The following is a 23,592-nucleotide window of genomic DNA, read 5'->3' as shown; positions in this document are numbered from 1 at the left end:
CCCGACCGGATGGACAGACAGCCGTGCGCGCGTGTTTATTTCTGGGTCCAATGGGTCTAGCCCAATTTCCCCATAAGCTCTTCCTTCTACAAACTTGGAGTGCCCTTGGGGCCTTTCCCAAGTTACAAACTCATACCTTATAAACCCATAAAATTCTTTCCACCAAACCAATGTGGGACAAGCCTTTATTCAAACTTTAAGAAATTTCCACCAAAAACTCTATTTCCATGGAGCTCACTTTGGCTTCAATTTTCCATTCATCCGATAATGGTTTTGAGCAACCAAATATACCACGTGAATTACAACGCGGTATAGAACGCGTTATCACTTAGATCCGCCAACTTTGGTGCATGGGTCCCACCTGAAAATTGGACCAAAGTTGAGGAAAAATTTGTTTTTCCAAAACTTTCAAAACCCATTTCTAACAAATTATCATGTGGGACACATCATATCTCTTCGGAGGATCGTTCACTAGAAAATGCCTCTGCACTTGCTTGACTCCCTCCTGCAGTCTCAGATACTAGTCCTTGGGTATTCCCAAAAGAATTTTCTTCAGGTTGGGTATGTCACTGACTAAAACCTCGACCGAGAATGAGTTCCAATCTAGGACATCACTGAAGGGCAGGACATAGTGCTGTAAGATCAAAACCGATACACACTTTGCGTAAATCACCTCCACGATTCTTGGACTCGCCACTTCCCACCCGCTCGGGAAAATGCAGTACCTATTGGAGGATTTACATGCCAAAAACACTTAATTTAACTTTTCACAAAAATAAAGTGTCAACAAAGTGTAATGATATACAAATAGAATTTCCATACAAACTTTATCTTTAAAATTTTAATTACGATCCAATAGTACTTGCTTTTCTTCATCATGTCGGGGTAAGACATTCCCTCAGGGAGAGTTTCATAGTCGAGTAATTGTTCATCTTTTTCTTTCCAATGTTTGAGGAATGTAGATCTAATGCGACCGTGTGCACCACCTGCGAAAAAGGCTAGGACCGTGCCGTTGGAGGCAGGCAATACCCCTGTGAGTCCCCCCGATTTCACCTGTTTTGAGGTTGATTTCTGGAAATGATGCATCTTTCTTTGGATTGAAGTGCTCGGAGGTGTTTGCATTGCAGAGTACCCGGATTGAGGTGAAGTATAATTGTGGAACATACCGCGTTGCTCGCGGCCGCTGTAACATGGCAAATGTTTGAATGCAAAATAAGATAGAAAGTGAAAGTGGTTGAAAATTAAGAAAAATAAAAATAATGAAAATAAAAATCCAAGTATGATTCAAAATTAGTGGTTTATTGCATATCTAAGAAGAAAAAAAAAAAAAAAGAAGGCATGATCAAATGGTGTGCTATGTACAGTTGGTTTTAATAATAAGGTTACAATGGTAAATAATTAGCTATATTGTGTGGTGAGCAGAGTTAAATTTTGATGATAAACATTACTAACATTACTTTATTTTTTGTATTCAATTTTACCAATTAATACCTTAAATTTTCTTTTATCCAAATCTAATGGTTGAAAATGATTTTTGGATATGGTACCCAAATTCCATTTCTCTTTTTATACAAAAAAAAAAAAAAAAAAAAAAAAAGCCTCAAAAGAAGGAAAAGTAAGAAAATATATATGTTGCCAAAAACTAAAAGTGAATTTACCATTTTTCAGAAAATTTAGCACATTTTTCGTTGTGTTTTTGCTTTCAATTCTTTCTGAAAAGTAGTTTTTTTTCTTAAAAATAAAAAATAAAAAAAAATCACTTTTTATAGTACTCAACTTTTTTATTTTTTATTTTTATGTAGTCTTGAAACACCCAAACATTTTGTGGTTATTTTGTTTTCAAAAAATTAACCGTTACACTTTTCTTTTTTCTTTTTTCTTTTTTGGGAAAATTAGTCTAAGGTCCCTCTCCCACTTTTAGTAATGGAAGAGATCCACAATATTATTTTTTGATGTCTAAGGTCCCTAAACATATATCAGAGAAATTTGACTCTTTGTCTCTCCTCCTCTACTGCAGAGCAGCACTTCCAATCTCTCTCTCTCTCCCTCTCTCCGAAACCCTAGAGAGAAGAGATAGGCAAATTCAACCAACTATTTCATCTTGGTCGACGCCAAGAGTGTTGAATGAGACTACTGTTCCTTTTGTTCCAGTGATGTTTTCGCCAAGAAGGAATTGTCTGTTACAGTACCACCACTGATTCACTCATATTATTCTATTTGTAATCTCTTCTTCTTCTTGTTTGAATGGCGAATGTACATGAGGTAGTCGTGAGACTGGTTGTTGCGCTACTGGTTGTTACTCTCTTATCTGGTCCGATCTGCATATTTGGAAAACAATCGCAATCGGCATTGAGATTCGATAGAAATGGGGAGTTCAGAATATTGTAGGTTGCGGCTATGCACTATGGGGATGGAAAAACCACCCCTTGCAAAGACGTGTTGTCAGGACAGGTCCATGGTTGCTCAGACCTCAATTCCCATGAGGACACAGCTTTGTAGATATCCAGAGAAATTCCTTATCATTTTCTCTGCCTTCAACAACAACAACAACCATCTAGCTTTGAATTTCTCTGGTTCAAACCAGAGAAATTCTCTCCAAACTAAAAAAATTCTCTCTGGTTGTTTTAAAATTTTCTTTGATCTGTTTACCATTTTCTCTGCCTTCAACAATAATAACCATTTGAATAAATCAACCCCAACTATTAATTAAATAACAGATTTAAGAACATAAACCTTGCAATGGTTTGGATCAGAGAATTTCTCTGGATTGTTCAAATTTATCTGGTTGTTTAAATTTCTCTGGGTTGTTCAAATTTCTCTGGTAGGTCTTTGGGTTGTTCAAATTTCTCTGGAAGCTTTGTTATTGCCCTATGCTACCTCCAGTTAATCATTTGTCATGTTGTGTATTTGTGTTGATGCTATCAAAGTGCTCTTGCTTATATGGCTTTCATGGTGCTACTACAGCTACTTGTTTGATGTAGAAAGAAGAAGATGATGATGATGATGATGAAGGCTATCAAAGAATTTCTCTGGAGGAAGAATTTGAATTTGAACTCAGAGAAATTGGTCTAAGGTCTGTCAAAATGATTTCATAAAATGATATTGTGATCCAGAGAAAATTGATTAAAATGAATCCAGAGAAATTTGAATTTTCTCTGGTTTATAAATGAACCCAGAGAAATTCGAATTCGAATTCGAATTTGAATTTGAAACTAGAGAAAATTGGTGATGAGCAAGAAGGCGGTGACGCTTTGAAAAGACTTCGGCTATTATTCATGCAAACCCTTTATTATTTATATCATTCACTGAGTATCCAAGCTCACCCTCTCTATATATATGTAGGTGATGAGCAAGAAGGCGGTGACGCCTAGATGTGATTCGCGAGCTTGTTTTGGATTTTTGTTATGTCGGCTTGACTTGTATTTACGTCGGCAGTCTTGAAAATTATGCTTATCGACTTGTAATACTTGTATTTTGCACACGTCGGCTTGAGAAGCCTTTTGATCAAGATGTAACAAGTACTTTACTTCATTTAGACTAAGTTGTAACCCATGTAAAGATGTTTGCCATTTCATTTGACTTACGCACAGCTCTTATGGACTAATCTGATTTGTATGTATTGCTTCCGTACTTGTGAGCCCCATATATTTATACTCTGTTGTGTGTGGATTTTGAAAGTTGGCCTTCGGTAACCTCGGACTACTGGCCATCATGGCATCATCCTACTAGGGGTGGGTTTGGGTCGTGACAGAATGGTATCAGAGCACAAGTTCCTTAGTATACGTTATTCACACACTTTGAGTCCTAAAGAGCATAGGATTTCCCCTTAGAAGGATGTTAGGATTGCATCATATTGCTTGCTATGTGAACAATGTGTGCATCGTCTCGGCATGCTTAATTGTTACTTTCCTACGTGTTTATTTTTTCATTTTGTTTTAAAGTCACACTTTGCATACTCATAGCATCATGAGGAGAGGTAGACCTCTAGTTGGCCGAGATTAGTCCGAGGACAGATTAGACAGACTGGAAAGGTTAGTTGAAGGTTTGGCCCGCAAGTTAAGGCAGACGAGACAGTAGTACGCTAGTGCTACATTGACTCAGGCCAAGCAGACAAACGGCCGAAATGCAGTTCCACCTCCACCTCCTCCAGTACCACAAGTGCCCCCACAGCCAGCTTTATATGGGGACGACACGATAGCTTTGATCAGAGAGTTCAAGAAAATGAAGCCACCGAGATTCCAAGGGGGTATAGAGCCGATAAAAGCTGAAGCGTGGGTTTTGGAAATGGAGAAGTTGTTCGAGATCTTTCCCAGCACCGACACCCAGAAGGTGACATTAGCAGCCTTTACCCTAGATGACGACGCTCGCAGATGGTGGATAATGGTTCGAGAAAGCAATCCAGACTTGACCTGGACCCGATTTTTGGAGTTGTTTTACACCAAGCATTTTCCCCTAAGTGTTCGAGATCGCAAGACTACCGAATTTCAGACTTTGACACAAGGCAATAGAACAGTAGCTGAATATGACTGTACCTTTACCGAGTTGGCGAGGTATGCACCCCATATGGTCAATGATGAATATATGAAGGCTAGGAAGTTCGAAAGTGGGCTTTGTGGACCGATACAAGACCAGGTTAACATGCTCAACATGCCGACTTACGCCGGAGTATTGGACAAAGCCATTCTGGCCGAAGCTAACTTGAACAGATACTAGAACTCAGGAGAAAGCCAGAGGAAGAGACAGAATTATGACAATCGCCGGGCACAATTTGGTACCAAGAAGAAAGCGAATGTTGGCAGTTCGAGCAACCCAAGGCAGGAAAGTGGTACTAAGCCGACATGTTCTAGTTGTGGGAAGCCACATTTCGGGGTCTGTCGTCGGGCGTCTGGAGCTTGTTATGAGTGTGGTGAAATGGGCCATTATGTGAGGGACTGTCCTAAAACAAAGGCTGACGATAGTAAGAAGGATGAGAATACCTCGGGTTCCGTACAGAAAGGTAACATTGGGAAAGGACAAATGAGGCAAGGCAGAGTTTTTGCACCAGTACCAGGAGACACTCAGAATGCTGAGACAGTGGTGTCAGGTATACTCCCAATTTGCTCTCAAAATGCATATATATTGATTGATTCGGGTTCTACGCATTCATTTGTTTCTGCTAAGTTTGCCGAGAAGATTAATAGGAAACTAGAACCCCTTGATTATGTGTTATCTGTATCTACTCCATCTAGGAGATCTATGAATGTTGCATCCATCTATCGAGCATGTGTTGTTGTGATTGGGAATGTTGAATTGTTAGCTGATTTAATGCCATTGGACATAACTTATTTTGATGTTATATTGGGGATGGATTGGTTAGTGGCAAATCACGCATCCATAAATTGTGTTTCTAAAAGTGTCACGTTAAAACCTCCAAACCTAGCCGAGGTCACGTTTCAGGGTAAAGGAGTAGTATCCCCACCTTACTTAATTTCATCCATGAAAGCCTATAGGTTGATCCAAAAAGGGTGTCAAGGTTATTTGTGTAGTGTACTAAGTAACTTGAATGGAAGTGTTGAGTTAGCCGACGTCCCCGTTGTTAATGAGTTCCCCGACGTCTTTCCAAATGATTTGCCGAGTCACTTAGTTGATATAGAGGTATAGTTTACTGTTGACATCATGTCAGGAACCCAGCCCATCTCTAAAACACCCTATAGGATGGCCCCCGCCGAGCTTAAGGAATTGAAACTTCAACTACAGGAGTTGCTAAATAAGGGTTTTATTAGGCCGAGCACTTCACCTTGGGGAGCACCCGTCTTGTTTGTTAAGAAGAAGGATGGTACACTTCGTCTTTGTATTGATTACCGAGAACTGAATAAGGTAACCATCAAGAATAAGTACCCGTTACTGAGGATAAATGATTTGTTTTATCAGTTGCAAGGAACACGAGTCTTTTCCAAAATTGACCTTAGGTCGGGTTATCATCAGCTTAAGGTTAAAGCCGAGGATGTTGAGAAGACCGCTTTTCGGACGAGGTATGGCCACTACGAGTTTTTAGTAATGCCTTTTGGAGTGACCAATGCCCCTGCAGCATTTATGGATTTGATGAACAGAGTCTTTAAGCCATATCTGGATGAGTTTGTGGTTGTCTTCATTGATGATATATTGATCTACTCTAAGAGTAAAGCTGAACACAAGCATCATTTGAGACTTACCTTACGGACTTTGAGGAATCGGAAATTATATGCTAAGTTTAACAAGTGTGAGTTTTGGCTTTCCACTATTTCGATTGATCCTAGTAAGATTGAGGCCGTTGTGAATTGGCCGAAGCCGACTAATGTGTCCGAGGTTCGTAGTTTTCTGGGATTTGCAGGTTATTACAGAAAGTTCATGAAGGATTTCTCAAGGATTACAATTCTGTTGACACAACTGACTACGAAGGGAGCGGCTTACGAATGGACTGAGGATCGGGAAGCAACCTTCCAGGAGTTGAAGACGAGGTTAGTCACAGCACCAGTTCTTGTACTACCATTAGGTAATGAACAGTTTCATGTTTATAGTGATGCATCGCATAAGGGTCTGGGTTGTGTATTAATGCAAGGGGGTAAGGTCATAGCATATGCCTCTCGTCAATTGAAGCCACACGAAAAGAACTATCCCACCCATGATTTAGAACTAGCAGTCGTGGTATTTACTTTAAAGATTTGGCGCCACTACTTGTATGGAGCTTCTTGTCAGTTTTTTACAAATCATAAGAGTTTAAGGTACTTGCTCACTCAGAAAGAATTGAATATGAGGCAGAGAAGATGGCTCGAGTTGTTGAAAGATTACGACATGCAAATTCAATATCATCCAGGTAAAGCTAACACCGTAGCCGACGCTTTGAGCAGAAAGATGGTTGGAAATTTGGCATGTTTAACCACGATCTTAGTGGAGCTGACTATTGTTGAGGAAGTAAAGACAAGACAGATGGAGGATGAATTCTTCAAGAAGGTAGCCGATGAGATTATCACAAAGCCGAGATCAGGGTACACCATAGAAAATCAAGTGCTCAAGTTTGAAGGAAGATTGTGTGTGGCCGACATCCCAGAGTTGAAAAGAAAAATTTTGTAGGAAGCTCATGGTTCCAAGTTTGCTGTTCACCCAGGGACCACCAAGATGTATCAGGATGTGAAGCAAACGTTTTGGTGGCCGAATATGAAAGGAGAAATAGCCGAATTCGTGTCGCAGTGTCTGTATTGCCAACAAGTGAAAGCATAACATTAAAGGCCAGCAGGACTTCTTCAACCTTTACCGATTCCTAAGTGGAAATGGGAGCACATCTCCATGGACTTTGTGGTTGGTTTGCCGAAGACACAAAAGGGTATGGATTCGATTTGGGTTATTGTGGATAGACTAACTAAGTCAGCACACTTCTTGCCTGTTAAGACCACCTTCAACGCCGATAAACTTGCTTTGTTGTATGTGAATGAGATTGTTAGACTTCATGGAATGCCGATGTCAATTGTGTCAGACCGAGATCCGAAGTTGATTTCCAGATTTTGGCAGAGCCTACAAAGAGCTTTCGGGGCCGAGTTGAAGTGTAGCACAGCTTTTCATCCCCAGACTGATGGGAAAACAGAGAGGACGATTCAGACACTTGAAGATATGCTTAGGCTATGTGTATTGGACCTTCAAGGAAGTTGGGGAGTACATTTTCCATTGGTGGAATTTACCTACAACAATAGTTACTAAGCTAGCATTGGCATGGCGCCGTATAAAGCGTTGTATGGAAGGAAGTGCAGGTCGCCGATATGTTGGACCGAGGTAGGAGACAAAGCTCTGCTTGGTCCCGAGTTAATTCAAGTAACAACCGAGAAGATTAAGCTCGTTCAGCAAAGAATCAAAACCGCACAGAGTCGACAGAAGAGTTATGCCGACCAGAGAAGAAGAGAGTTGAAATTTGAATTCGGGGACCATGTGTTCCTAAAGATTTCGCCGATGAAAGGAGTTACAAGGTTTGGGAAGAAGGGTAAGTTAGCACCCCGCTACAACGGGCCTTTTGAAGTTCTTGAGAAGGTTAACCTCGCTGCCTATAGACTTGCTTTGCCGCCAGGTTTGAGCCAAGTCCATAATGTGTTTCATATTTCGATGTTGAGGAAGTATATTCAAGATCCACTACATGTAATCGACTATTGCGGAATTATAGTTAATGAAGATTTAGGCTACGAAGAGAAGCCGATACGGATTATCGACAGACAGGTGAAACAGTTGAGAAGTAAGTCGATACCAATGGTGAAATTTGAATGGAAGGAGCATTACGGTGAGGATGCCACATGGGAAATGGAAGAGGAACTGAAAGTCCAACATCCAGAATTGTTTTTGGAACAATGTAACTCAAGTTTGGGGACCAACCTTCTTTAAGGGGGGTAGGATGTAACAACCCTTACTTCAACTTAGTTATACTTGCATACATTTATGCATGATCTTGTTTTGTTGTGTGCATTTGCAAACCTTGTCTTGTTTTGCTTGAGTGTTGCTTAATGCTTTGTTCTTGCCTGGTGTGTTGCCGAGGTCCTCTTAAGCCTAGACACCTTGGAACCTTTCTACACTTAGAACTATCTTGGACCACTTTGTTCGACCTCCACCTTCGCCCTGACATATTGGCCAAGATGTCATTATCTAGGCCGAGGTGTTCATCACCAAAGCCGAGATGTGTATTATCTAGGCCGAGATGTTACCTTTGCACCTAAGTAACCTTGTCCTGGAGTGGTATGACCTAGGCCGAGGTGTGGCACATCTAGGCCGAGGTGTGGCACATCTAGGCCAAGGTGTGGCACAGCTTAGTCAAGTGTTGTCCTTCCAAGCCGATGTCATTGTTACCTTACTTGCCGAAGCTTTGCCATTAGCCGAGATCATCATTTGCCGGAGTGCTCTTGCCGTCTAGCTTGTTGAATACACTTTGTCATGGTCTTGTCTTATCAGTCAGCCACCTTTTTTAGTAGAGCCAATCAGCCGATGTCACGTGTCCCAGCAGAGGGTTAAGTTAGTGACTGTAGAGTAAAACATATCATTTTGTATCAAATCTTGTCTTTTAGAGAGAGAGGCTCTAGGAAGGAGAAGGAGAAGTTTTGAGTGAGAGAGTAGACTTCCAAGCTTGATCGTTGGAGTTTGAACCGTTAGATCCTAGTTTTGACGTTAGAATCTTAATCTACTCTTGTTGTTCTTATTGATCATTTAGCTGCATTGCACGATCGAATCTGTTTTGCATGCCATACATTGATTTAAAGTCAGTTTTAGTAAGAGAAAATAATGTTCTTGTGTTCTTGAAGAAAAGTCTCGTTTTGATTCGAAAGATTGCATCTAGAACCATGTTTTTGTGTTTGTTCTCACAAGATCTTTGAATATGGGTGCCCAGGTCCATATTTTCAAACTCATAGCATGAAATCTCAGACCTTGTAATAACAAGTTATGATTTTAGCATGCATGTTCTTCATCTTCTCCATCTTCATGTTCTTCATGTTCCTCCAAGGGAAACCCAGATTTTCCCGACTTCGCTTTTGTATCTGGCCGTCGGGACCGCACCTTGGCGAGATGGTGTGGGACCTCAGCCAAGACCTGGTTGGTGCCCAGCACATTCTCCCGAGATGAGAAACAGTGTTTTGTTTTGATTTAACTTAGTTTTGATGAATGCCAAGATCATCCGTTTGCATGTGAATCTTGTTTGAAAGTACGTTCAATAGACCTTGTCATGTGTTTGTAGGACTCGGATTTTTGCCTTGACCCCGACGTTGAAGAACTAAGTGAGTGGTATTTTTAATAAAGCTATGTTATCAATGTTTTGATGAGCTTTGCTTTGCTTTGTTTTGAAAAGTATTTGTTAAGCATGAATGATTGTCCCTATTTTGTATATCAAGCATTATCTTGTTTTGATGACATTCTCGGAAAGTCCTTAGTGCCAGGGGACTATAATGCAACTGCTCATCTTGTTTTGAAAGTCCTTAGTGTCAGGGGACTATAATGCAGCTGCACATCTTGTTTTGAGAGTCCTTAGTGCCAGGGGACTATAATGCAACTGCACCATTGTTTGAGATATCTCCCTTGCTTTGTCTTGTTTTGCCACTGACAGTTTACCGCTTGGGTTTGTTTGTCCGGAATGTCATCATTTATAATATGTTGATGCTAGTAAGGATCCCTTGAAGCTTTAAAGATTTGCTAGGTGGACGAGGTCCATCTCTTGTTATATAAAGTTTTGATATGTATCGCTTTGAAAAGACTTCGGCTATTATTCATGCAAACCCTTTATTATTTATATCATTCACTGAGTATCCAAGCTCACCCTCTCTATATATATGTAGGTGATGAGCAAGAAGGCGGTGACGCCTAGATGTGATTCGCGAGCTTGTTTTGGATTTTTGTTATGTCGGCTTGACTTGTATTTACGTCGGCAGTCTTGAAAATTATGCTTCTCGACTTGTAATACTTGTATTTTGCAGCGTCGGTTTGAGAAGCCTTTTGATCAAGATGTAATAAGTACTTTACTTCATTTATACTAAGTTGTAACCCATGTGAAGGTGTTTGCCATTTCATTTGACTTACGCACAGCTCTTATGGACTAATCTGATTTGTATGTATTGCTTCCGTACTTGCGAGACCCATATATTTATACTCTGTTGTGTGTGGATTTTGAAAGTTGGCCTTTGGTAACCTCGGATTACTGGCCATCACGGCACCATCCTACTAGGGGCGGGTTGGGGTCGTGACAATGAGTGCCCCGACAAACCAAGTCCGGGAACATCCACGAAGTGCAGAAGCAACTTGATCAAAATTAATACCGGTACGAGTAAGGACAGAAAAACAAAAATCCGGGACTTCGGGAAGATCAAGAAACATTCTAAAAACATCCCCAGTGATAACAAGAGACTTCTGCCTAACCCAAGTGGTAAAAAATGCCGGAATTTCTTTGCGAATGGAATGGAGATTGCAATAAAATTCACAGATAAGACTTAGATTTTATGGCCCCGAAAAATGCAACACTTGATGAATCGAACAAGGAACGAATGGTTAGTACCTCAAAGGCACTAGGGAGGACATTTCTCTCTAGATGGACTTTACGAGTGGCATAAAACTCTCTAAACAACTTAGACTTTTCTTTGGATTCGAACTTGTCAGTGTTGAATGAGGGACGGGAAATAGTAGTCTTGCGACGTTTAGAAGACTCGGCCATGACTAAACAACCCATAAGAGCCAGACAAGCACAGAGAAAAAAAAAAAACAACAACAACAACCCAAGGTACCTAATGACAACATGAGAATCCCAGAGAAAAACAAAAAATAACCATTAAAACACCATTAGTCCACAGACATATCACCAAGTGAATAATCAGAAAAACAGAACCTGAATGAGGGTAAAAATCACAGATACAGCTAAATCACCAAAAAAAAAAAAAAAAACAAAGTACTAGGACCACAAATTAAACAGTAAAATGTTAAACACTAAATAAACAAATTAAACAACCCACAGAGATTAGGATATGAAATACTAAATAAAACCCCAAATTAAATCATAGCAACCAAGCCTAGCATAAAATAGTCCAAGAACACTAACCCTAAATGCAAGAGAGAGACACTAAACATTATGAAATAAGAAAAATCAACAATGAAGAACCCTAGATTAAAATAGAGCAGACTCACAGACACAACGAAATGAGAAGTAAAAACAAAGAGAAAAATAAAAATAAAACTTACCAACCACTGAGAATACAGATGAAAGAAAGGAAGATGCCCCAAAAACAAGAGTGAAACAACAGAAGATAGCTGCAAAGACGACCACGAAAACCCTAGGGGAGAGAGAGAAAACACACGAAGAGGGAAGAAAAAATGAACTAAAAAGACACAGCTTTAGAATTTGAACCTCGACAGGTCGCTCGAGCGAAGACTCTTTCGTTCGTGAGTACAATTACGCGCAAGGGGTCACTCGAGCCAAGAACTTGTCGCTCGAGCCAAAAACACACGCTTTCAGGTCTAACTCAGCAGTAGAAGCACGCTCGAGCGAGAAATCCTTCGCTCGAGCGAAGAAGAAAAAAAAAACAAAACCCAAAAAAAAAACCTTTTTTTTAAAAAAAAAAAAAACCAAAAAAACCAATACTTACACTAAGTCATAAGACCTGAAACAGAAGTGAGTGAGAACAAGAGCATGAAGTATGATACTAACATGAAATAATCTACAAACCATGAAGCCCGCTAACTTGCAATTTTGACAAGATGAAGCAAATAATCATGAGCAGGTCAGATAAAATCAAAACAATGAACATAAGCTACATGAGAATGGACAACTCAAAAACCAACATGAGAGCTCACAAAAATAATGTGCGTGTGTGCAATCCATGAGAGGCCACAAAACTAGAGTTAATCCTCGTAGTGATCGGATGGCTGGACCTCCAGCACGAGTAACTGAACATCATAGAGAAAAGTCAAACCACTAGGAATCACGGGATATTTGTTGAGTAAACGCGAAGACTGCCCCTCGATCAATGATTACTTCTTTTTTTTTTTCAACTTTTCTTTCTTGTGGGCTCTCACTGGTGGCATGCACGCTTAAGAGTATGGAGACCAAACAAGAGAATGATGAAATCAAAAAAATGGCCTGGCTGGTGCCTCTGAGGTAGCCTTTTCCTAATGCCCGGACTTCAATGAACTGAGGGAGAAACCGTGGAAGTGAACAAAAGATGGTATAAGAGACTCAACATCACCTATGATATACTAGTATAGGTCAATTCCTCTGAAAAAGTACAAGAAACACTGTTAGTGGTCCATAGAGAACTTTGATCACTTGTGCGGAAACCCCTGCAACAGTTTATCTCAAGGATGTGTACAAAATGAGATCATGAAGTAAATGAGTATGGGCATTCAGAATGAGCTATGAACAAAGAAGAATGAGATCTTGTAAGCAACATGAGCAGTGTTCATATAAATTTTTGATGCAAAGATAACAGGAATCAATGACTATGAGATTATAACATCCAAGCACACAAAAAGCAATCACTCGCTCCCCTTCAAGTAATAGGTAACACCCTAGTGACTGAGCACAACACCCAAAGTCTTTCTAAGGAACTCAAACCGAAGAAGATCAAGGGGTTTTGTAAAAATATCAGCTTTTTGATGCTTAGTGGGAACATGTTCAAGAACAACAAGGCCTTCTTCCACTAACTCTCAAATAAAATGATGACGAATGTCAATGTGTTTGGTGCGAGAGTGTTAGACAGGATTTTTTGAAATGTTTATGGCACTTGTGTTATCACAGAAAAGAGTGAGAGTGTTCTGATCTATCCCATAATCATGAAGCATTTGTTTCATCCACAACATTTGTGCACAATAACTCCCTGCAGCAATGTACTCAACCTCAACAGTCGAAAGAGAGATGGCATTTTGCTTTTTACTATGCCAAGAAACTAAATTATTCCCAAGGTAAAAACATCCCCCGGATGTACTCTTCCTATCATCAGCACACCCTGCCCAGTCGGCATCAGAAAAACCAGTAATTTCAGCTGTAGTATCAGTAGAAAACCAAATCCCATACCCCAATGTCCCATTAACATATTTAATGATGCGTTTGACAACAAGAAGATGAGACTCTTTAGGACTGGCTTGGTAACGGGCACGAACACCTACACTGAAAGCAATGTCAGGATGACTGGCTGTGAGGTAAAGAAGACTTCCTATCATACTCCTATATAGGGTAGGATTAACATCAATACCAGAGGAATCTTTGGAAAGGTGAAGATTGGTGCTCATGGGAGTGCGTGCATGTTTGGCAGACTCAAGACCAAACTTTGACACAAGATTTTTGGCATACTTAGTCTGAGAAACAAACATACTCGAAGGAGACTGTTTAATTTGTAGAACCAAAAAATAAGACAACTCTCCCATCATGCTCATCTCAAACTCATGTGTCATGCAATCCGAAAAATATTTCACAAGATGATCAGCAGTGGATCCAAACACAATATCATCAACATAAATCTGAGCAACAAGAATATGAGACTTACTATGTTTCACAAATAAAGTCTTATCCACGCTACCCCTTTGAAAGTCATTATCAAGAAGAAACGTAGTAAGTCTATCATACCAAGCCCGAGGGGCTTGTTTCAAACCATACAAAGCCTTGTCTAACTTGTAGACATGATTTGGACATTTAGGGTCCTCAAACCCTTTTGGTTGCTCAACATATGCCTCTTCTTTCAAGTACCCATTCAGAAAGGCACTTTTCACATCCATTTGAAACAATTTGAAACCAAGAAAACATGCAACACCAAGTAAAATACGAATAGATTCGAGACGTGCAACTGGGGCAAACGTCTCATCATAGTCAACACCCTCTACTTGTGTGTAGCCTTGAGCAACCAATCTGGCTTTATTCCTAACCACAATACCATTCTCATCAGATTTATTTTTAAAGATCCACTTGGTACCTATCACATTCATGTCTCTAGGTCTGGGAACTAGAGTCCAAACATTGTTACGTTCAAATTGACCTAATTCTTCATGCATAGCATTGACCCAACTATCATCTAGCAAGGCCTCTTTAAAATTCTTAGGTTCAATTAATGAAACATAACACATATGTGATACCTCATCCTGAATCTGTCTTCGGGTTTTCATTCGATCCGATACACTTCCAATCACCTGTTGAGCTGGATGATTCAGTTTCACCCTTGCTAATGGTTTGAACTCAGGACTTGCAGTGACAGACGCATCAGGGGTGATGTCTCTTTGTGCACTCTTTGGACTTTGACTTACCAGTGAGGATGGTGCTGTCTCAACTTCTTGTGCTTGGACCTCAGCTTCTCTTTGACTTTGTAGTTCAATATTCAGGATTGAAAACTCACCATTGTCATCCTCATTTGTTGCTGGAGTAGGGGCACCTGTGTCATCTATAACCACATTGATTGATTTCATTAAAGAAGAAGTTCGTAGGTTACGGACTCGAAAAGCCCTACTAGTGTTTGAATGCCTTAGAAAAATACCTTCATCACTTCGGGAGTCAAATTTTCCCAAAGGGTCTCTATCTTTGAAAATGTAACACTTACTCCCAAAAGTTTTGAAATATTTTACATTAGGTTTCAATCCCTTCCACAATTCATATGGAGTTTGTAAAGTACCGGGCCTTAAATACACACGATTTATGACATAAATAGCAGTATTTAGGGCTTCAGCCCAAAACTTTGGAGGAAGTTTCTTACTAAGGAGCATAACCCTAGCCATTTCTTGAACAACTCTGTTCTTCCTGTCAACCACTCTATTTTGTTGTAGAGTAATAGGTGCAGAAAATTCATGCTCATATCACAAAAATCCGAAAACGAACTGTTTTCAAATTCACGACCATGATCAATTTGGATTCTTATGATACGCCCAATGGAAACACCCTATTCATTTTGGATTTTAAGGACTAAGGCCTGGAAAGCATCAAACGTATCAGATTTTTCCCTTAAAAAATTTACCCACGAAAATCGAGTAAAATCATCAACAGTTAAAAAAATATATCTTTTACCTCCAATGCTTTCAGTGCGAGTAGGACCCATTAAATCCATGTGAACCAATTCAAGAGGACGTTTGGTTGTAAAGTTGTTCACCTTTTTATGAGGGGCACGGGTTTGCTTTCCAAGTTGACATGGTCCACACACATGGTTCAGATTCTTACCCGGCTTAGATACTCCTCTCACAAGCTCTTTGTTGGCTATCTTAGTTAGGTCTTTGAAATTCATGTGACCTAATCTTTGATACCACAAATCAATGTTACTTATGATGGCAGAGTGACAAGTGAGATCATTAGTAGTAACAATCCCATAGCAGTTATCAGATGTGCAAACCCCATGCAAGACAGTATTTCCCTTTTTATCCAAAATTTCACATTTATTTTTTGAAAACAATACTTCATGGTGGGAATCACACATGTGACTAATGCTCAAAAGATTTGCTTTAAGATAATCAACAAGAAGAGCATTTTCCAGCTTGGGAAGACCAGCAACACTTATAGAGCCCTTACCAATGACTCTAGAAGTGCCACCATCTCCAAAGGCAATAATTCCTCCTTCATATTTTTCAAGGGAGGTGAAGTAGGATTTGTTACCGGACATGTGACGAGAGCACCCGCTATCAAGATACCACATGTGTGAGTCACATGCTTTTAGAGCAGTGTGAACAACTAAACAAGTCAGATCATCTTTTCTCACCCAAATCTTTTTATTCTTGGTAAATGTCTTGGTGTGGTGAACACCCTCATGAATCTTGGTATTCCGCCTAGACATGTAAGGCTGTTTCCTAACCCAAAAAGTATTCGAGTTTCTACCCTTTTGAGACACCTTACCAAACAATTCAAAGCAATAAGGACGAATGTGGCCATACCTACCACAGTGATGACAAATAAAAACAGATTTTACCTCCCTTTTGTTGATCTTACCGCCTTTAGGTAGATAAAGAGAGGAATCACCCTAGTCTACGTTCAATTTCCTCTTTGCTTGAGTCTTCAGTTCATGTGAAGTAGAGGCCTGTCCCTTGTGAGCTGTCGCACCATAGCCTAGCCCACTTTTGTCACAACCCATTTGTCGAGACCCGAGGATGTCTTCTAATGATTTGGAACCTTTGTTCCACATTGCAATTGTGGCTCTAGCAATACGGAGTTCTTCATCTTTCTGACAGGCTATCTATTCCAATGTAGCTTGTGACATCTCAAGGCTTTCAAGCTTCTCGTCATATGTGGAATACACTTTCAGAAGTTCATTCCTTTCAGTTTCATAGGATAGAAGTTTTCCACATAGGTCTTGCCTGTCACTTGAGATCTTGATGACATTCTGCTTTGCTGCTACAAGTTCTCCTTTTAGCTTGACATTCTCGCTTTCACATGCTATGAGCTTGAGAGAGAGTTTGTCATTGATTTTGGACAAATTCAGAGATTCCTCGTAAAGCTTTTCGTAAGCTTGTTGCAGTTCATCACCATTAATCTCATCATTGTCTTCTGATGTTTCATCATCCTCTTTTTGCTCTTCATTCTCCTTGACCTCATCCAATCTAGCAACTAAGGCAGGAAAGTTGTTGGATGGTGGTGAAGGTGAATCTCTTCTTTCATGAAATTGGCTCAGAATTTCCCATGCATCTTTAGCCTTTGTGCAGTGAGCAACCCGTTGTTGTTCTTCATCAGAAATTGCTCCACGAATAGTAATCAGGGCTCTCTGATTGCTCGGATTGTCAGCACTTTCTGTATCTTCTTCAATGGCTTGCCAGCCTTCTGGGTCAAAAGCTCTCAGAAACGCCCTCATTCTGATCTTTCAATACAAGTAGTTACTCCCATCAAAGGTGGGAGCATGATGCAGGTTTTGACCACGAGGTAATTTCGCTGGCTTTGGAAGAGGTTGAGTGTAAGTAGACCAAAATGCCATGAAAGCACTATCCCCGTCTTCACCGGATTCAGGTTCTTCGGGTTCTTGCTCCGACCCACTTTCATCATCCCAAGTCACTGCGTAGAATTTCTTTCGATTCTTTTTCGAAGGACATTCAAGGGCAATATGGCCAAACCCTTGACATTCATAGCACTTGACCCCTTTTCCCTTTACAATCTTCTTTTCAGTTTTTGGAGCAAGTTTTGGTGGAAAAGTTTTGGGTTTTTCATTACTCTTGTCTTTTGAAATAGGGTCTCTGAAATTAGGCTTCTTTTTCTTCAAAATTTTTTTAAACTGTTTAGTAAACATAGCCGTCATCTCAGACTCTAAATCAAGCTCAGTCTCTGGAGTTTTTGCAGTCTCATGAGCACTAGTGAAAGCCACACTATCTTTTTGTTTTTTCTTAGAAGTCTGGTGAGCTTCATAAGTCTGCAAATTTCCAACCAACTGATCAAGCTTGAGGGTATCAACATTTTGAGCCTCCTCAATGGCTGTCACTTTTGATTGGAACCTCTCCGGCAAAGACCTCAAAATTTTTCCAACAACTTTAGCTTCAGGGATTTTTTCACCGAGTGTGAAACAGGAATTCACAATGTCACTAAGTTTTGCATAGAAATCATCAAACGTCTCATCATCATGCATAAAAAAGGTTTCAAAGGCAGAGGTGAGACGTTGAAGTTTTGACCTTTTGACAGAAGTAGTACCTTCGTGAATTGTTTCAAGAATGTCCCAAGCCTCTTTTGCTACCTCACACGCGCAGATACAACAAAACTCTTCGGGTGTGACGGAGCAAAAAAGGGAATTGAGAGCCTTGCTGTTCCAACTTGAGTTTTGATAACCGGTTGTGTCCCATTTATCAAGGGGTTTAGGAATCTCAACACCATCAATGGTGACAGTAGGTTCACTCCACCCATAGAGCACACAGTGCCAAACTTTCTCATCGGTGGATTTTAAAAACGCTCTCATACGAGCTTTCCAATAAGAATAGTTTGTACCATCAAGTAACAGAGGTCTATGGGTCAAGTTACCTTCACGTATTGAATCCATATCACCAATCACACAAAATCACACTCCTATAGTTTTGATAAAAAAACAAAGAGTGACCTGCTCTGATACCAATTAAAAACCCTAATTGATTTGTGATTAAATCAAGATTAAAATATTTCAATTCCCAATCATTCAAAACACATAATCTAAAGCATCAAGCACTTACAAAAGTGATTTAGATTGTTGTTTTCGAAATAAACAATAAATCGACACATACGATTTTTATGTGAAAAAATCACAATTGAAGAACCTTCAATTGTAATCAAAAACCACGGGCGAAACGCCACTAATCAATCCACTACTGAAGAAAGAAAGATTACAAAGATTACAAACAAATTACCCAACTTATCCAATTTGTCTTCAAAGCTTCTATAACTCTTTCACCAAGCCTTCGTCTCGGAACTAATTAATCTGAAGTTGAATCCACAACTTCACTTGTCGAATCAACGACTACATGCAGAATCAAACTCCTTTGAAACTTCACGTTTGAATCTTCGGAATCCACCGAAGAAGACTACTCTTATATGTAATCAATCAGCCTCTTTGATATGTGCTTGTCAATTCATGAGTTTAATACTCACTTAATTTATCAAGGAAAACTCACAAAAAATACTCCAGAAGAAAACCTTAGAAAACCTCAAAGTAGATCTAAAAAACCTAATCCTAGTTTTGAAGTAAAACAAATACTTATAGAAATCCTGGACTGTGAAGCTTGCTCGAACGAGGAACTTATCTCGCGTGATTTCCACAAGTGGCTTCGCTTGAGCCACGCATCCTGCGCTCGAGCAAACAATCAACTCTTTCAGGTTTCTATGCAGACGCACTTCTTCGCTCGAGCCATATAAGCTTCGCTCGAGCGCACATTAATCTCTTTCAGGTTTTTGCCAGACGCAATCTTCGCTCGAGCGAGGACTCCTTCATTCAAGCGAGCAAGACAAAACAAGAAGGAAATTTACAACTCAATCACACAAGTTTATTCGCAGGATTGACAAGACTCAGGGACCTAACACCATGGTATAAAAAAAGAGAAAGCAGTAAGAATACATCCCACCCTATCACCACTTACAGTGTCAATCTTATCGTCGTCGTCAACGACATCATTCATGCGCATAGAACTTTTAACGATACATTCCACCTTATCACCACTTACAATGTCAATTTTCCTCACCATTTTATCGTGGTCGTCAACATCATTTATCGGCATAGAACTTTTAACGATACATTTCACCTTTTCACTACTTACAGTGTCAATTTTCCTCACCATTTTATCATGGTTGTCGACGACATCATTCATCAGCAGAGAACTTTTAACGATACATTCCACCCTGTCACCACTTACCGTGTCAATCTTCCTCACCATTTTGTCGTGGTCGTCAATGACATCATTCATCGGCATAGAACTTTTAACGATACATTTCACCCTGTCACCACTTACAATGTCATTCTTCCTCACCATTTTATCGTGGTCGTCAATGACAGCATTCATCGGCAGATATTTTTTAACGATACATTTCACCCTGTCACCACTTACAATGTCAATCTTCCTCACCATTTTATCGTGGTCGTCAACGACATCATTTATCGACATAGAACTTTTAACGATACATTTCACCATGTCACCACTTACAGTGTCAATCTTCTTCACCATTTGATCGTTGTGGTCAATGACATTATTCTTCGGCAAATAACTTTTCTTGAGAGTGAATTTGAAAGTGAAGCGGAGTTTGGGAAGGAATGGCTTGTTGCAGTTGATATCACCACCTCTCTTGTTATGATATCCTGGGTAGTTCTCCTTTTCAAACCCCACTTTCTCTTTCAAATTAAAGCCAGTTTTTGAAGCTAGCTTTTCCAAACGCCATGTGTTGTAAGGATAGTCATCCCTGTGTGTGACATGCACTTCACCGCCTTCCTCAAGCAAATCTCTTGCATTCTCAAAAAAAGCTGTCAAAAAGCTCCCTGTGCATCCTGTCTCTCAATAATACACCCAAATCATGTTTTTTTTTTTAAAAAAAAAATTATTTATAAACAAAATTCTTATAAAAAATAAAAAAAAATAAAGAATAAAAAAGCAGAAACTCAACTTGATTGATAGCCACATTTATAAAATTTTGAGTCATATTGATGGGTGTTTTAGCTGGAGTACTTCAACTGCCAGGCATCATTTTTTTTTTTTTTTTTTTTTGGGGGGGGGGGGGGGGAACTAAGCCAGACATCATTTGTCACTAAATTTGTAATCTGTTTGTGTTGACGAAAAAAATTTTCACATAAAAATTATTTTCATAAAAAATATTTGAGAAAATTACCTCTCAATTATAATTTGAGAAAATTATTACATATGTACGAAATTTTTTATAATTTTAATTATTAATATTGATAAAAATTTATCACTAATTTTTATTTAATTCTCAAATTTTATACTAAGCTGAAATTCTCCCAAAATATTTTTCTAAGGGTTGATATTAAAACTAATATACTAGTGATTGTTGGTGGTAGTATTTGTGGTGGTGATGCTGGTGGTGGAAGTGGCAAACGGTGGTGAAAAAGATGGAGGTCGAAATAGTTGTGGTAATGTGGTAGCATAAATAAGACTCAATTTAGAAAATATTTTTTACCTGTTGAATGTAAAAAATATATTTTTGGCCCAAATAATTTTTTTATTACTAAAAAATGGCTTTCCAATGAATTTCAGTGTTTTTAGTTAAAAAATAAATAAATTTCATTTTTCAGTGTACATAACATTAGTAGATAGTTGAAATGAACTCACTACACTTGGGCTCCATTTGTTTTGATATAAAATATTTTATTTATTTTTTGTTGTTTGGTTGAATAAAAAGCAAGTAAAACATTTTTGCATCATTTTTCTAACGATAACTTACCTTTAAAATTTCGTAAGTCGATTTTTTACAAAATTAACTCTTATTCACTACCTTTTCAACACATTTAGCCTTTTCAAATAAATATTTTAACTCACTAAAAAGTCATAAATGACATTTTATTGAATTAAAATTTCTCTTTTAGGCAATAAATTTTTTTTTTTTGTTTCAAGTGTTAATCAAACGTCAAAAATCAAAAACAAAATATTTTTTCTATGTAAAATCAATTTATAGTTGAAACAAATGAAACCTTACTCACTAAGCTCTTCATCTCTTTCGCAAAAGCCATAAAAATGGCCTGCATGAGGAAAATTAAATATTACAACATCGAATTTCATGCGACTTAGTGTGGGATGGTAGCCCATCCCATACACATCCACTTCATGCAAAATTAGGCATCCTAATCTCTCCAATGTCTGCAATTCGGCTTCACTTGTCCAGTGTTCCACCTTTAACAACTCAGCGTAAAAACCAAAGTATAACACAAGATGTATGAAAAAAATATTAAATGCATATATAGATGGCCTCATTTGGTAACATCTAAAAAATTTAATTTTTTAGCTCAATAAATGAAAAAAAAATCTTATTGGTTAAAAAATTCAAATGTCAAATCAAAAAAATTGTTAAAAGAGCTAATAAAATTGTCCAGTCACTACAAGGAATTAGAGACAAAATCAATTAGTCGCTAAAAGCGTAATATATTGTAATGATATATTAACTTTAAAATTGTGTGATTAGCCAAAGTGCGTGTAAGATAACCACAAACATCCAATTTTTAAAAAAGAAAAATTGACTAACACTTTATGTATTTGTTGTTTCCAACACAAAAAATTGCAAATTTTGATAAAATATTGAAGGGATATGAAGCATCCAAAATTATAACCATATTAAACAAAATTTTATCTCTCATTGGACTGACCTTGAGAATGAAGAGAAGTTGCAACCATGTTAACAGCAGAGCGAAAAGCTGTAGCTAAACATGCTGAAAATGAGAAGTCGCCTTCACCAACCAACAGTATCTTCTACCCATTCTTGTAGTGTTGTATCCATCTCACTCTCTCCTTCCTCCTCCTCCTCCTCCTCCTACTACTACTACTACTCATCTCTCTCTCTCTCTCTCTCTCTCTCTAAAATGAATGGGTTGGTTTATGATACTCATCTATAACCATTATATAAATCTGAAACAGATCCACAGACATCTACTACTACTTTAAAAGTGGGAAGGCTCTGAGGGCATATTTGATTGATAGAATTAGAGTAGGGAATTGAGACTATTAATATGTGGGTTCAATAATCCCGTTTTTGTTTTGAAATATTGTTTCAGGATTATTAATCCAATGGATAATTAATCCTACAAATTTGTAGTATTATTCACTGTGTTTGGTTGTGGTTTTTTGAATATGGTTTTTTGAAAATTTTATACAACTTGTTTGGTTATTCTAAAAAATCAGTTATGTTTTCAAAAAAATAAATGAGATAGGTAGGCTTTAGTAGAATAGGTACATATAGGTACATATATGTATGTATATATATATTTAAAAAATCTGAGAGAATGTTTTGATGTGATTTTTTTGTATTTTTTTAATTGTTTCAATCATTAATTTAGAGGGAAATTTGAAATTGTAATGATATATTTTTTTGAAAACCAAACAAGCATTTTTTTTCAAAAAACAGTTTTCAAATCATTTTTTCAAAAAAAAATTTCAAAAAACGGCAACCAAGCATGCTGATTAGTACTGGGGTAGGGGTGGGATTATCCTGAGCTGGGAAATAAAATAAAAACTCTTTTATCCTTGACTAAGAATTAAAACACTTATTATTTTTATATAATTTTATATTTTAGAAGGCTAAAAATAATTTTTTAAAATTTAAAAATATATTTTGATATTTATTTTATAAAATTAATTTATATTTTTTAAAAAAATTAAAAAAACAAACCAAACATGGCCTTTGTATTTTGTATTTTTTATTTTCTTTTATTTATTTATTTATAATTTTTTTCAAAATCACATTTATGAAGAAATTTTGATAAAGTAAAGATTGTGAAAAAACATTGATGGAGGGTAAGATTGAAAAAATAAATAAATATAGTTGTAATCCTACATTCATATGTTTTCTTATCCAATGCAAATCAAATAATAGATAATGAAATAATTTATCCTACTAATCCAATTGGATAGTCAATATCACACTAATTTGATAAGATTATTAATACATTTAGCCTTACTATTTTACTTTTTGACTTACCAAAATGCCCTCATATGTTTTAGTTTGTTGCTTGA

The 23,592-nt window shown here is 38.2% G+C and overlaps 1 protein-coding gene across 5 annotated transcripts; it reads right to left on the bottom strand.

Moving 5' to 3' along the window:
- Positions 1-11: 11 nt before the first annotated feature.
- LOC114287184 (uncharacterized) lies at positions 12-22,794 on the bottom strand. Of its 5 annotated transcripts, XM_082884030.1 has the most exons (3): positions 22,230-22,556; positions 21,566-21,759; positions 15,962-20,402 (listed from the first exon to the last, which is right to left on the bottom strand). In XM_082884030.1, exon 3 carries the CDS (start codon positions 18,435-18,437, stop codon positions 17,280-17,282), a length of 1,158 nt encoding a protein of 385 aa, XP_082740156.1. In that variant the 5' UTR covers positions 18,438-20,402; positions 21,566-21,759; positions 22,230-22,556; the 3' UTR covers positions 15,962-17,279. The 5 variants fall into 5 exon arrangements, 4 of the variants coding, with proteins under 4 accessions (XP_082740156.1, XP_082740154.1, XP_082740155.1 ...); XR_014338606.1 differs by lacking the exons at positions 15,962-20,402; positions 21,566-21,759 and adding an exon at positions 12-1,183 and having other exon boundaries at positions 22,230-22,794; XM_082884028.1 differs by lacking the exon at positions 21,566-21,759.
- Positions 22,795-23,592: the final 798 nt, after the last annotated feature.

Source organism: Camellia sinensis, chromosome 8, assembly GCF_055761805.1.
Source record: "Camellia sinensis isolate YWXY chromosome 8, ASM5576180v1, whole genome shotgun sequence".
NCBI classification, from domain to species: domain Eukaryota; kingdom Viridiplantae; phylum Streptophyta; class Magnoliopsida; order Ericales; family Theaceae; genus Camellia; species Camellia sinensis.
This window is presented reverse-complemented; position numbering and strand designations above follow the sequence as displayed.

What these genes read in the sequence shown, in the direction of transcription:
- LOC114287184 (XM_082884030.1), bottom strand. Translation starts at nt 18,437, where the DNA reads ATGGATTCAATACGTGAAGGTAACTTGACCCATAGACCTCTGTTACTT.